Raw genomic sequence first — 14,718 nt, 5'->3', positions numbered from 1 at the left:
CACGTTCAATGGAAAAAGCTATAGGCAGCAGCTGCCTACGGACCAGAACGACATGTGGCGCGAGGTGAAACGATGCGATAAAAAGGGTGTCATGTCATAAAAGGAGGGGTAGCCATTTTCACTATGCCAAAAGACATTGCCGTTTTAGTGACTATATATATATAATAATTACTAATGACTGCTCTAGTTTTAATGAAATAACTCAAAAGTAGTATCTATTGATCATTCGTGAAAAAGACATCTTAAAAAGGTGTCTATTCCAAGATGCATGGGAGTATGGGACACTTTGAAGAGGTATATATTCGAATGTATTTGTTTCACAGCATAGACATTTCATCCCTAGAGCCTGACAAACAAGAAAAGCCTCTTATTTATTACTTCTGATAAATTTCATAATCACGCATTTAGAGAAATAAGACTATCTTTTGATTCATTCTGATACCCATCACACAATTAATACAACTGCAAAATACAAATACGCCATTAAAGAAACAAGACTTATCTTTTCATTGATTCTGATAGCCATCACGCAATTAATACAACTACAAAATATTACCTGCACAACAGGCCGTCGTCTAATATGAACAAACGCAAAAATGGGATAAGCAGTTTATTACTTGACGTCGATGATGGTGCCCATGAGCAATAAAATATGAATGAAGGAATTTTACTGAAAGAATTCTCGCCTACGAATAAAGCAGCCTGAATCACTTCATTTCTGGCTGCGTCAAACAAATAATCAGTTATGCACGATGGTACCATGACTAAAATCGACACTATGTTGTTGCCTGATGCTTGCCTGTGAGTCCTATATCACAATCCCTATTTGTAGCATGAAGAATGGGATCCTAGTCCTGCACTCGAGCTCTGGAAAATTGCAGTGCTAAATCGCTCAGCAGCCTACACAGCTGTAGAAACCTCGAGTTCTGCAACCAAGCGTTGAACAGTTAGTGTCTTCCTGCGAAGTCAATAGACACGGCCTCGGCAATTGGTACCCCCACAATGGCAGAAGCAGCCATCGCCTGCTACAAGCTTTTGTCGGTAATCATAGGCAAGTTCTTCTCCTACGGCAATCTGAAAAATAGCATATCAAAAATTAAAAGTCAATATAAAATTACATTTGGAAAATATGTTAAAAAGAATCTTACGTCTTGATTAGCAAACAAGCCAATGTGAGCAAGCTGGCAATCTTTGCTCTCTACCAAAACCAATCGGGTGCTGAGATTTGGGGAACAACTGCTATAAAAGCAATAAGCACAAATAAATATTGGTTGTAATATCAACTTGCTCCAGTGATGGATTTCCATAAAATATGATAAAATGCAAGTACCTGTGATTGATATAGCGGGACACATTTCCAGATCTTGTGGCATCAATCAAGTATTCAATAGCCCCTACAGTCCGAAGTCTTTCCCTATCAATCTGAGAAGCAATGTCAAACAAGTAATTGCACCCACTCTTTGATGACACACTGAAACATATAAAAAAATAATCAGTTTAGAATAATGAATAATTATTACAACAACATAAATCCAAAAGAACTGACATGCTTTTTACATGCCTGAATTGTATGGGATGAGAATTCAATGAGATGCATCCCATCAGTATAAAAACTCGACCTGCAGGGGTAAGATAGCCCCCCAGCATTATATTGATAGAAGACCTCACACAGATCGAGAAAACCTCCAAACCCCTGTCCCACCCATACCATACACAACGTCATCGTAGTCTATATCAGAACAACCACGACCAGGGCCGAACCTTAGACTTGTGCTTTGGCGTGGGACATTCGAGGGGACTTTTTAACCCTAGCTTAATTCGCTCTCAAACCACCTAACAAACTAAGCTAGAATCCCTTTCGTGCCTCCCATCAGTACAAGAAAATGAAGACATCCAAAATATATATCAATAACTCAAATATACTTAGCTATTGCATTCAATGGCTAAGCGCGAATCTCCAAAAATGTGCATGAAGTAGCTGTTGGATGAAAAGTTTAGCATTTAACTATGCATGAACAAGATAATGTGGACAAGTTTGGTGAAGTTCATTTTCTACACAACAGAACTTCCAATATGTTTTTTCAAGTTCAGATTCAAAGTACATATGAAAGAATGTCAAACCTTTCTGCATTTTTCATGGTCTTGTCGGCCTTCACAACTTCACCAATATACTCGCAGACAAAGGTACCCTGTGGAATAGGTTCGGCAGCTCTAATAGCCCAACCCTACAAAATTTGGCAACATTAAAATAAATTGCAAGGAATATTAAAGTGCGAATTACATACAGGAGTTCGGAAATCCATCATGGGGAGTACAGAGTACTTCACCTTATTCTCAGTTCTGAAGAGTTCCAACTTAACAAGCAGTCCTTTCTGCAATACTTTATTCCGGCAGGATGAGTCACAAGTACATGATGAATTGCACTCATATATTGGATACCCTTCCTACCAATCAGAAAGGACAAAGGTATATAAGTCAAATAATATAGATTATAGAACACTGAAGAAAATAATACATCGTGGATCTCAAGTTATGAGAATTACGAATAAGGACTAAAACATATAACTTAATTAAAATAGATCTAGTACCAGATGTGCAGACCTAAGTACACAAGTTTAGACCTCAAGCCTAGACACAATAGTTTTAATATCAGTCTTGCGTAAAACAAAATTTGGCCATCCTATTGGCGTATTATAAGCACAGAACAAGAATGAACGAAGGACTAAGAACAGTTGTTTTGTGCAACTTTTTTCATATGGCAATGGAAAAATCAAAAACAGAAGATGTACCAATGCTGACAAGTATTACCTGTAAAATAATTTTACTATTTTCATCATATGCAAATCTGCCATGTATTGGTGTTCCATTGATATCCACCAGACTAGCATAGACACCATCGAAGAGACTCACGTGACCACATTTCTCAGGAGAACATTCAGGATGAGAACATGCGCACCCAGGCATAGAGTTCTACAGAAACATAACTTGTTAGAAAATATTTTTTCTGAAGATGAACACAGTTGACATGAGAGATGTCAATGAAGCCCAAGGAAAATATAGAGCCACTTATTAAATCGATATATATATTCATATATATCAATAATTGAAAACAAGAAAAGAGTACCTCTGAATTAATAAGAGATGAATCCATCAAACGCTTTGTGATATAGTGGAAACCTTGCCAAGGCACAGAACTGCCATGTGACAAAAGTTCTTCAGGCTTCATGCCTAAAGAATCTTTTGCGTCCATATCAATGACACAGACAATTGGAACTTTCTCCCTGCCAAAGCTTATGTCTTCATAGAGAACGACACTCTCATTTTTAGGCTTCCATCCAAAGTGCTTTGAATCAAGAACATAATGGTATTCTTCCATTGCCCACATTTCATCATCATTAAGAGGATCAACAGAAGGAGCTTCAGGAAAATCAACTGCCGTGAGTTGCATAGGAAGCAGAGCATTTGAATTATATCTAGATTTGCAACCTTTAGGGCATATAAATACCTCTTGATGCCAATCAATTTGGATGCCATTGTCACTGCATAGCTTTGCAGCTTTCACAAATATGTTCTCAGGTAAAGATCCATATTTAACTTCCAATGCAGCAGCAAGACTTGTCTTGCAGCATACAGTGCGGGCAACCGATAAAATATCAAGGTTGCTTGGATGGGGTCTTGTCTTTTGAATCTTGGAAAATAATGTTTGCGCAACATCTGAGCACTGAAAATCCTGTAACTTACCAAAGCTGGATGTTTCAGATTGAATTATTTGAGATGTTAGGGCAGAACTCTGAAACTTAAAGTTTTTCTCGATTCCAGAGCTACTCCTCTTCTTTAATGTACTTGTTGGTCGTAAACTTTTCTTGAAAGCGGAATAGTAGTGTCGGCCACGGTTAAGCTGATACTTCCCACGGCCCAGTGAGCTGTGGCCAACAACATCTGAGTCCATATGAGCGACTTTATGGTGGCGGCCAAGATCTGGCTGAAGATCAAATTTGAGCCCACATAATCTGCAGATGAACTTCTGAGAGCCATTGGCATCCTCAATGTTGTGGCTATCATAAAGGGACAGACCATTTGTCCCTTCTGTTTGATGAGCAGATTGACCATTTGATCGCTGAGGGACATCAAGAAGCCTGAACTGTTGTGAATGGTCAGAAACAATGTGAGGGTATAGCAGATCTGTGTTCAAAAAAATGCTGTTACAAGACATTTTTTTCTCGAACACGCAGGAGAGCTGCGTATCATTTCATTAAAAGAAGGATGATAATAATTACAATGACCTAAACACCACTCCCACAAACACACACACAAACAACACTAGTAATAATAACCCCCTTCTAACCGGGGTTGAACACAAAAGCTAGGTCCGAAAGACGGGTCAAGCCTTTGGCCCCCGCAAAACACCACATATTGAACTCATCACTGGCTGAGGTAAGCAATCTAGCTATAGAAGGCTGAGCACCATTGAAAACACAGTCATTACGGTGCCTCCAGATAGTCCAAGCCCCAAGAACCACCAAAGAGTTAAGGCCATCTCTAAGGTCCTTAGGAGTAACCTCAGCCGATCTACTCCACCAAGCTTCAAAGTTGATATCTTCCATCCCGGGGGAGAGTGCGGACAGGCCGACCCGCTGGAGGAGAAGATACCAAAATTGCCTCGCGAGGACACAAGAAACAAGCAAGTGATGAATAGACTCTCCTTCCTGGTCACATTACAAGAATTGAATACTGAAGGTATTGAGCCCCATGTACATCCTGCACATGTCTTTCAAGGACTTTTTTGTTGGTAAATGATTCCATGCATGCAGCACAAGAATAACCTCTAAACAGCCACCGGGCTTCCTTTTTGTGGACAGTTGTCCAATGTAATCCAAGAGCTTCATCATCAGAGAACTGGTGAGCACAGATTTTGCACTTCGGACCAGATGAAAGATTAGTTCCCTCTTTATGCAACACTAGAGACCCTTCTTTGTTTTCAGAATATATTTGCTTAGATCTATTTGTATCAAAGCCCCAGATATTTGCTAGTTTCTCTCTCTCAGTAGATATCAACTTTAACAAAAACTCTCCAACATCTGGATTTTTAGACACTTCAGCCAATATCTGGGGCATATGTTCACTAGCAAGACTAGTGTGTTGATGAGAAAGGTTGTTTCTCAAGAACCAATAAAGAAATTCACATGCTTGGTGCAGACATATCTTATCTTTTCTTGATGTGCATCCCTTCAGTAGATTGACGAAGATATCTTTAGAAACGAGTCGACTCTTACCATTCCTGGCACGTTTAAGGAACCTTGGAAGGTGCTTCTCACAATAAAGAGTATGTTGCATGGCATAATCCTGGCATTCAACAATACTATCATGAGAGTGAATTCCAATACAAAGAGAAGTATCATCAGTATTTGTTATAGAAGTTGATGCCACACACATATCAGCTTTCTCCATTGCGCCTTTTTCACCAGAGTTCTCTATAGACACAATTGTCATCAATTTCACTTTTACAGCATCCTGGACTTTCTTGTCTGTTTCCAAGTCTATGCTATACATTGCTTGCGACTTAGAAATTTCTTCCACCCACTTATTCGGAGGTTCTTCACCCATATGGAGTACCTCAGATGGATCCAACAAATTTTCTGGGTGCATTGCATCCAAGTTTGTCTGTAGCCGGTGCTTTTTACAAAAAGTAGAACCATACTGAGCTCGATGCTTGCATTTTCTACCCATGTTAGTCATACCACTGCACAACGGAGCTTCAATGGTAAGTGCCTTGTCCTCCCTTGAAGAATGGTCAAGAAAATGCATACTTTGATGCACACAACAGTAAATATCACCATCATTTGCCCACCTACCACATTGCCTCCCCTTTGCTTCAATGTGTGCAGAACACTGCCGAGAACTCTTGAATGAATCTAAATCAAGTCTAGCATTCTGTAAAGCTGCATTGGCACTACTGGATATTGTGTTTTCGTTGGTGCCAAAACTTCCAGGCAACGTGACAGAATTATTTTGATCTGTTGATCCTAATGCCCCTACATTTTCATGCATGACAGAGTTACCAGGAAGGTTATTTTGGTTTGGGTCTTCGGTTGGAGTCCTGTAGTCAGCCTCACCCATGTGTGAAATTTGTATCTCTCCTCTTCGGACCTCAAGTTTTGGACGTTTTCTACTACCTTGTTGATCTAAAGCTGGATCATCATAACAATTGTTTTTCTCAAAGTTTCCAACATTACCAGCAGGATGCAATGAAAAGTACTGTTTTATCAATTCTTGTTTCCATCTGTTCCACTCAGGGATCAATTCAGGCTGCACTGATGCATTCCTCAATTCCTTAAGCTTGTTCCCATGAAGGGACTGTCGAAGTTCCTGTTCAAGAAGAGAAGAAATAAAAAGTTGGCTAAACTTTAATCGGCAGACCCAGTGCTGGAGGCTCCCACATGAGTGAGGTCTAGGGAAGGGATAAATGGAGGCAAGACTATCCCCGCGCGCAAATATGGAGAGACTGCTTCGAACACGCGACCTGGTGACTTAGTGTGACAGCTCTCATCACTGCATCAGGCCTGCCTTTCTTTGGCTACACTTTAATCGAAATAAGAAAAATAAGTATATAAATGTAATAGGAGAATAATCAATATTAGACACCAGAACTCTGAAAGCAGTGCTATCAAGAATTCAAGATTCAGCGGTAAAGAAACATCGAGTAAATCTAGTCGCTTCAATAAAATTAAATTACATACACCAATTGCATCGTTTACTTAATGACAGTGAAGGGAATTAAAATTAGAGTATAATTTAAACAATTTGTTGGTCAAGAAATGGTGATCTACTCATTACAATCAAGCACGGAAACAATTTATACTTTTTTTTTCGAAAACGCAGGAGAGCTGCGTATCATTATATTAAGAGGAAAAAAGGTGAGGATAAGAAACCTCATACAAGCCAAACTAACCCACACACCCACACGCACTCAAGGATAGCTAGAAGTACAATGAAATTATGCCCAACTGCCCTCATGACCAAGAAAGAAGGACGCCGATTAGAGCGTTGGAGCGGAAAGGATGCTATCTAATCCATTGGCTCCAGCCCTACACCAGTTGTGAGACTCTTCCTTGACCCACTTGATGACCATGGTAGAACAAGGCTGCTCCCCATTGAAGACACAACGGTTGCGGTGATTCCAAATGGCCCAAGCCCCAAACTAAAATACTGACAAACTGTGATGTTTTAGAACAAATAGTTGGCTGAACAATAAAAACTAACACAAATAAAACTGAGTTACGTAGCTCTTCATACTTTCACCTTAAACATAGCTCATATATTATATATAAGCACAAAGGAGAAAATATTAGTTAACTAAGCACTGTTTCAACTGAATGTAGAACAAGGCAATGCAAAAACTACTAGTGCTTCTATGGATCTAGTGTAAGAAATTCAGATGATTATTAACACAACCATCAATATCAAATTGAATAATGAGAATGAGGTAAGTAAAGAGAACCTGAATTATTAACCACCAAGTAGGTATTTCTAAGCACGAAATAAAGCAAAGCCGGAATGTACAAACAAAAAAATATAGATAAAGATTTTATTATCCAATAAACTATTAACGGTGATTAAAACAGAGATAACCATCAAGCTAAGTAGATGCAAATGATCAGCATGCAAAATGAGCAAGCAGCATCGCGTATATTCAACAACGGAGCTGTTCTCAACTCACCTTCTGGGTCTTTCAAGTTCATCAAGTGGTCAAGGCTTGCACACGCTGAAGCGGTTTCCCTGCCTTCCTTCGTGTCTGTGAGCTTCGAGGGAGTCCCGTTGCATGCATGGAGTGTGGAAACTGCTAGAAGTTTGTTGCGAGCGCACTGCACGGCATTGGAGCTTCATCCCGACACTGCTGCTCGTCTGAACTTATCCTCCTTCAGGGTTCTTGGTTGGTGCCGGTTTCCAGAGCTCATTCCGGTTGTTGTTGATCTGTTGATTCCGGAGCCGGTTCAGAGTTTTGAAGTGGAGGCCACTGTGAAGAATCTTCTGGCTTATCAGGTGACGGCCTCGGTGTCTCTGATCTCTCCGCCGGCGGGCGAGGTTTCCCCTCCCCCGTCGCCGCCGGCGTCTGATGATGATCGAGACACTAGGTCTCGTCGACGTCGCCTGCAGCAAGCTCCTCCGGCAGGGCAGGGAGGCCCTGCCGAAGCGTTGGCCGTTCGGCGCCCCGTGCATGAGAGACTAGGTCCGCTGCCAATCTGTCCCCGCCACGTGGCTATTTCACAGGAAGTGTTGGATCAGGAGGTTTCAAAGGAGACATCTTTATCTGGTTCTTCTAATTTAGAGGAGCTTGTCCCTGCTGTCAAGGAATTAAATATTGAGGCTTTGATTGAGGCGTCTGAAGATAATGTGGACTGTTTCGGCAGGAGTCATGAGCAGGCCTGCATGGTGGAGGTTGGGGCGTCGGGGCTGTCCGGTGGTTGCCCAGTTCACTCCCCCCTGCCAGTTCCATCTTCCCCCTCTTCACCCTTGAGGGCTCCGGCAGTTTGTTGCTCTTTGGGTGGATGCGAGAAGGAGCAGGCAATTCAGGGGTCACCCCTGGGATCTCCGTCTCGGGCCACTTTCGACATGGGAGGGCAGATGTCAGCCTTGGTGGAGGCGCGAACGTCGAGTCGCCTATCTCGGAGAGGCCCCATCATTACTTACTTTCGACAGAGGAGGAAGAAGGATAGTCAACCCAGTCAGTTGCTTGGCGCGTCCCCGTCCCCTCCTCCCCCCCCCCCCTTCGGGTGCAAAAGAGTTCATCAATAAGCTGACCAGACCAGCTGGTGGGATTCTGAGGGCGCCAGTCAGAAGGCCGCGACAGGGCAAGGCTTCAGTCACTGAGGTGATACCCCGACGCAGTAGAAGGGTCGCTGGTGCAGGAGTGGAGAGGCTGCCTACTCCTCCACCGGCCACACAGGGCAAGAAACGTATTCTGAAGGAACTTGGTATTGTGAAGGCTGATGAGGTTGTGACTATTAGGCCAGAAGACCTTGATGAGTATGCCAGAGTTTTCAGCAAAGGGCTTTCTGAGGTACAGGTCACGGCCATGGCAGCGTTATTCGGCTGGTCTAGGCCTTTGGAGCTGCTGCAGGGCGGACCAATCTGCTGATTTGTTGGGTCCCTCCCTGGTAGTCGTTTCTCTTTTCATCTCTTATGGATCCTTCAAAATTTCTTATTTGGAACGTGTGAGGTCTTAATGGGTCTGCTAGACAGGATGTTGTACGTACTTTGGTGGATTCTGCTCGAGTTGATGTGGCTTGTCTTCAAGAGACTAAAATGGTGGATATTTCTCGGTTCCTTGTATTGCGGATGCTTGGTCCAGCTTTTGACAATTTTGTATTCCTACCCTCTGTTGGTGCTAGTGGTGGCATCTTGGTGGCTTGGAAAAATAGCATTGGTATTTGTGCTAGTAGCAGGGTGGACGGTCATAGCGTCTCTGTGAACTTTCATTCAAGCACTAGCCCCCCTTGGTGGCTTACATGTGTGTATGGTCCGCAAGGGAATCAAGAGAAGATTCAATTTCTGCAATCTCTTAGAGAAATTAGGGCTCTTTGTACTGGGCCGTGGCTTGTGCTGGGGGATTTTAATCTGATCTTAAGGGAGGAAGAGAAGAATAATAATAACTTAGACCGTGCCATGATGGGCAGGTTCAGGAGATGGGCAAATGATTTGGCGCTTAATGAAATTCCGTTGGTTGGCCGGAAATATACATGGTCGAATAGTCACTCTAATCCTACCCTGGTCAAATTGGATAGGGTTTTCTGCACAACAGATTGGGAGGAACAATTCCCAGATTCTCTTCTCCAGAGTTCAGCCACGGATGACTCCGACCATTGCCCTTTGCTGCTTGGGTTTCATGATTTCAGTAGAGGAAAAGGGAGATTTCATTTCCAAGCATTTTGGCCTAAGATGGAGGGATTTATTGATGTGGTAGCCCATTCTTGGGTGTCTGTTCCTGCAGGGTCGTGCCCTCTACTTACCTTCGCTAAGAAGTTGAAGGCAACGGCTAGGAGTTTGCAGGGCTGGAATGACAAAAAAGTTGGGAAGATTAAGCTTCAGTTGGAGATGGCTAGGGAGCTCCTTCATCAATTAGAGGTTGCGCAGGACAACCGCTCTTTATCTCCTGTTGAATTGTGGCTCCGGAACATGCTCAAGAAGCACTCCCTTGCCCTGTCTTCTATCTCTCGTACCGTGGCAAGGTTGAAATCGCGGATTGGGTGGCTCAAAGATGGGGATGCCAATACATCTCTCTTTCATGCACAAACAAGGTTCAGGAAGAAAAAGAATTTCATTGCAGCAATACACTCAGAGGATGGGCAAATCTGGACTGCCCATGAAGGAAAGGCAGCAGCCTTCTTTAATTTTTATCAAGGGTTACTTGAAACTGCAGAAGTAAGGGATGTTACAGTTGATCTGGATGCTCTTGGGATGCCATCCTTTGACCTCGTTGCCCTGGATGCGCCTGTCTCGGAGAAGGAGGTCTGGGATACAATTAAGGCCCTCCCTTCGGACAAATCCCCGGGTCCTGATGGGTTCACTGGTAGATTTTACAAGAGTTGTTGGTCGGTCATCATGGCTGATTTTATGGCGGCCATTCGCTGCATTTGGGCCAGAAATTTCAGAAACTTGGGTTCGCTGAATTCAGCATTCATCACTCTTCTGCCCAAGGTGGAGGGGGCCAATAGTGTGAGAGACTTCCGCCCAATAAGTCTGGTTCATAGTTTCGCGAAAGTGGTAACTAAATTGTTGGCTAACAGATTAGCAGACCGGCTGCAACGTATGGTTTCCCCCAATCAAACCGCTTTTATAAAAAAACGGTTTATTCTTGACAACTTCATGCTAGTCCAGCAGACGACCAGATTCTTACATTGTCAGAAGCAGGCTCGTATCCTTCTCAAACTTGACATTTCAAAGGCTTTTGACTCGGTATCGTGGGCCTTTCTTCTCGAGGTCTTGAAAAAACTGGGTTTTGGACATCTCTGGTGTGATATTATATGCGGGCTATTAGCTTCATCTTCTACCAAAATTTTACTAAATGGTCTGCCAGGGGAATGTATTGGGCATCAACGCGGACTGAGGCAGGGTGATCCTCTATCGCCTATGTTGTTTATTCTTGTAATGGATGTCTTGAATCTGCTTGTGCAGCGAGCCTCTGAGGAAGGGTTTCTTCAGCCTCTTTCTTCTAGGAGTATGCAGCACCGTATCTCGTTGTATGCGGATGATGCAGTGTTATTTATATGTCCTACTGCCCCGGATATCAGTATGGTTATGGATATTCTTCATTTATTTGGTTCAGCTTCAGGTCTAAGGACTAATGTCCAGAAGAGCAATGTGTTTCCAATCTGCTGTGGGGAAGAAGAGGTGAATTGTTTACAGGACTTGCTGCCATGCAATATTTCAGTTTTTCCCTGTAAGTACCTCGGTTTGCCTTTGTCTCCCAAGAAACTCACAAGGGACCAGGTTCAGGCCATTGTTGATAGAGTGGCCAGCCTTTTGCCAGGATGGAAAGCTGAACTTATGACCAGGGCTGGTAGAGCTATTCATGTGCAGTTTGTCATGACGGCTAAGATGATTTATGCAGCTCTGGCACTTGACCTTCCTGTTTGGGCCATCAAAGCAATCGATAAGCTGAGGAAGGGTTTCCTCTGGAGGGGTAGGAAAGAGTTCTGTGGTGGTCACTGCCTCTTGGCTTGGCCTAAGGTTACCCGTCCCAAGGAGTTGGGTGGTCTGGGGATTAGTGAGTTAAAGAACCTCTGTTGGGCTTTGAGAGCTCGCTGGCCGTGGCTGCAGAAAACAGACCCCAGTAGGCCTTGGGCAGACTTCCCCATTCATGTTTGTAAGGTGGTTAAAAATTTGATTGCTGCAGCCATTATTACTAAGCTCGGTGATGGAGCTAATACCCTTTTCTGGAAGGACAGATGGTTGGAGGGGAGATGTATTAAGGACATAGCTCCTGCTTTGTTTGAGTTGGTGCCTTTGCGTCTTGCCAATAGTCGGTTGGTCAAAGATGCTCTCCCTAATTTCTTTTGGCTCTCCGATGTGCAAGGGGCAATCTCAGTCAGAGTCATCGCTGAATTCCTGGAACTTTGTGAAGTACTTGATGCTGTTGTGCTCCAGCCTGGAATAAGGGATCGTCATTTATGGAAATTCAGCGCTTCAGGTGATTATTCATCTAGTTCTGCTTATAATGCTCTATTCCTTGGTTCAGTTCAGTTCGAACCAGCAAAGCGGGTGTGGAAATCTTGGGCTCCTGGGAAGTGCAAGTTCTTTATTTGGCTTGTGGAACATAATAGGTGCTGGACTGCTGACAGGCTCAGAAAAAGAGGGCTAGACCGACCAGAGCAGTGCCCCTTGTGCGACCAAGAGGCTGAAACCATAAATCATTTGCTGGTCAAGTGTGTTTTTGCTAAGCAGTTCTGGTTTGATTTTCTTAATTCAGTGGGGCTGCGGGATCTGTATCCAGCTCATGAGGAATCCTTTGAGTCGTGGTGGAAGTCTAGCAGCTCCCGGGCATCGGATCTTGTGAGAGAAGGTTTCAATTCTTTAGTGATTCTAGGTGCTTGGACCATTTGGAAGCATAGGAATAGGTGTGTTTTTGATGGTTGTAATCCCAACTTGGTCATGGCCATTAGGATGGCTAGGGAAGAGGCGGTGCTCTGGTCCATGACTGGTGCCAAGGCCTTGTCCTTCCTCCAAGTCGATGAGTTGCTGGCTTAAAACAGCGGTGTGGGTCGTGTTTCTTCCATGTTTTAGTCGGTGATCCGTAGTTAGTCTCTAGTGGTGTGTGTGTTGTATTGGGGTTCCCCCCCCCCTTTTTCTTTTCTTCTATTAATACAAAGATGCGCAGCTCTCCTGCGTATTCCAGAAAAAAAAAAGATCTGCCCCTGCATTTGCCCCACATGGCCAGAACCAACTTTTCATGGAACCAGATAAGCCTTGTGGGTGGTGACCAATTGATGATAATCCCTACACAGCAGTCACAAACATTGACCAAAGAGGAAAGATCTCTACCAGGAGAAAGGAATTTAACTAAGCAAGAGAAGATTAGGCAAGTAATTGTGGAAAATGCATGAATCAACTAGCTGACAATAGAAAGTAATGCAAGAAACAAACGATCGGCAACTCCACATGAAGAGGCATAAACCTGATCCATCCCCACATCTGTTCTATTCACAAAGAGAATCATGACTGCTTTGTTCCCCTCACCTATGCAACAGAACTGAAAAAGAAGCCAGGAATCAATGGCTGCATACAGATGCAAAGCCGCTTTGGTGGTTTCCACGCACTATGGCTGCAGATAGATCCAGATCACAACGCCAGCAGTGCCCCCAAAAAAAAATTTCTGCATCCCACCTCTGCTAGGCTGCTAGCACGTATGACCTTGGCACCTTCTCTGTGTGCTGCCATGGCCAGTCTGCCGGATCTGAATGTGCTTGAGAAGAAGGAATGAGAGGCTGCGGCGAGAAACAGAAGTAGAGAGGGATGATTTTAAGTCTCGTGAAAGGATTGGTCCGCAACAGATGGTGGGTGAGGATAATGGGCCCCATTGATTACCCACCCCACCCAAACACACACTAAATCTAAGAAATTATAAGATTCATTGCCCACTTTGCTATAAGCATAGATAAATTTGCCAATAAAATGGCAGGCACAGATGAGGAAAGTTAGTAAAAGAATGAATCTAGGATGTCAATTAGGAGGTTATGAAAGGGTAGCAAACCAAAGTTTTTATAGTGGTTTAGAAATGAGTCTATTCCGGTGTATTTGCTAATTGCGTTCAATGTCCCTAAATGGTGCATCAAAGCTATTGACAAAATAAGGAGCTTCTTATGGAAAGGCAGGAGGGAGGCTAGAGGGGGTAGCTGCCTTATAGCTTGGGATAAAATTGTTAGACCCTTTGAGCTTGGAGGTCTGGGCATTCCTGATCTTCTCACCATGAGTTGGGCTCTACAGTTAAGATGGCTGTGGCTCTAGAAGAAATAGCCTTCTAAACCTTGGGCTGGTATAAACCTCAACATTTCCTCTCAAGCAAGAGCTCTCTTTCAGGCTGAAGTGACTACCAATATTGGTAATGGAGCTACAACTTTGTTTTGGGAGGATAGGTGGATTCATGGCAGCTCTATTGTTGAGATTGCACCTTTGATTGCTGCTGGGGAGGCAAAAAGTATAAAAAAGTGCAGAATTGTTCAGCAGGCCCTTCCTTCTCTCGCCTGGGTGCAAGATATCAAAGGGAACATGTTGCTGGCTGGCATTCTGGAATTTTTGAAGCTGTTAGATTCCTGTTTAGGGTTTGGGGTTCTACCCATGTAATTACTCTCTCACCTCTGTGTAATGGGCCAGGCCCAGTTAACTCAAGTCTATTAATACAACACCCATCCCTAAGTCAGGTTTAGGGTTTCCCACATGGTATAGAGCTAGGTAAGTTTCTCTCTCCCCACCCCATCCCCTCCCCAACCGCCGCCGGCTCCACCAGCTCCGCCGTCGGGCGCTCCTCCCCGTTGACCCGTGCAACCGCCAGCCTGCCATGGATCCCCACCCCAGCGCTCCCTCCCTCCCCCTCTCCTTCACGTTGGACGCCGGCGCAGACGCCTGGCTTGGCGCGGCCGCCGCCGGCCTCGACACGCGCGTCACCGTGGCCTCACGCCCCAACGCGACCGTCGTCGCGTCCCTGCCCACGAGCGCCACCACCGC

General features: G+C 44.0%; 1 protein-coding gene across 16 annotated transcripts in view; it reads right to left on the bottom strand.

The window, feature by feature from the left end:
• Positions 1 to 483: 483 nt before the first annotated feature.
• The window catches only part of LOC103627629 (histone-lysine N-methyltransferase SUVR5), a 31,979-nt gene continuing 17,744 nt past the window's right edge, over positions 484 to 14,718 (bottom strand). For 3 of the 16 annotated variants that reach the window (XM_020538660.3, XM_020538666.3, XM_020538664.3), the window contains 7 exons: positions 3,125 to 4,141; positions 2,809 to 2,970; positions 2,328 to 2,444; positions 2,122 to 2,225; positions 1,331 to 1,471; positions 1,149 to 1,239; positions 484 to 1,074 (listed from right to left, as the gene is read on the bottom strand). In XM_020538660.3, the coding sequence (XP_020394249.1) occupies positions 967 to 1,074; positions 1,149 to 1,239; positions 1,331 to 1,471; positions 2,122 to 2,225; positions 2,328 to 2,444; positions 2,809 to 2,970; positions 3,125 to 4,141 (1,740 nt within the window). In that variant the 3' untranslated portion in view covers positions 484 to 966. Of the gene's footprint in view, positions 1,075 to 1,148; positions 1,240 to 1,330; positions 1,472 to 1,561; positions 1,620 to 2,121; positions 2,226 to 2,327; positions 2,445 to 2,808; positions 2,971 to 3,124; positions 4,238 to 4,719; positions 6,367 to 14,718 lie in introns of all 16 variants that reach the window. The other 13 variants (XM_035959256.1, XM_020538661.3, XM_020538665.3 and 10 more) reach the window with 11 other exon arrangements.

The sequence above is a fragment of the Zea mays genome, chromosome 5, assembly GCF_902167145.1.
Source record: "Zea mays cultivar B73 chromosome 5, Zm-B73-REFERENCE-NAM-5.0, whole genome shotgun sequence".
Classification (NCBI taxonomy): Eukaryota; Viridiplantae; Streptophyta; class Magnoliopsida; order Poales; family Poaceae; genus Zea; species Zea mays.
This window is presented reverse-complemented; position numbering and strand designations above follow the sequence as displayed.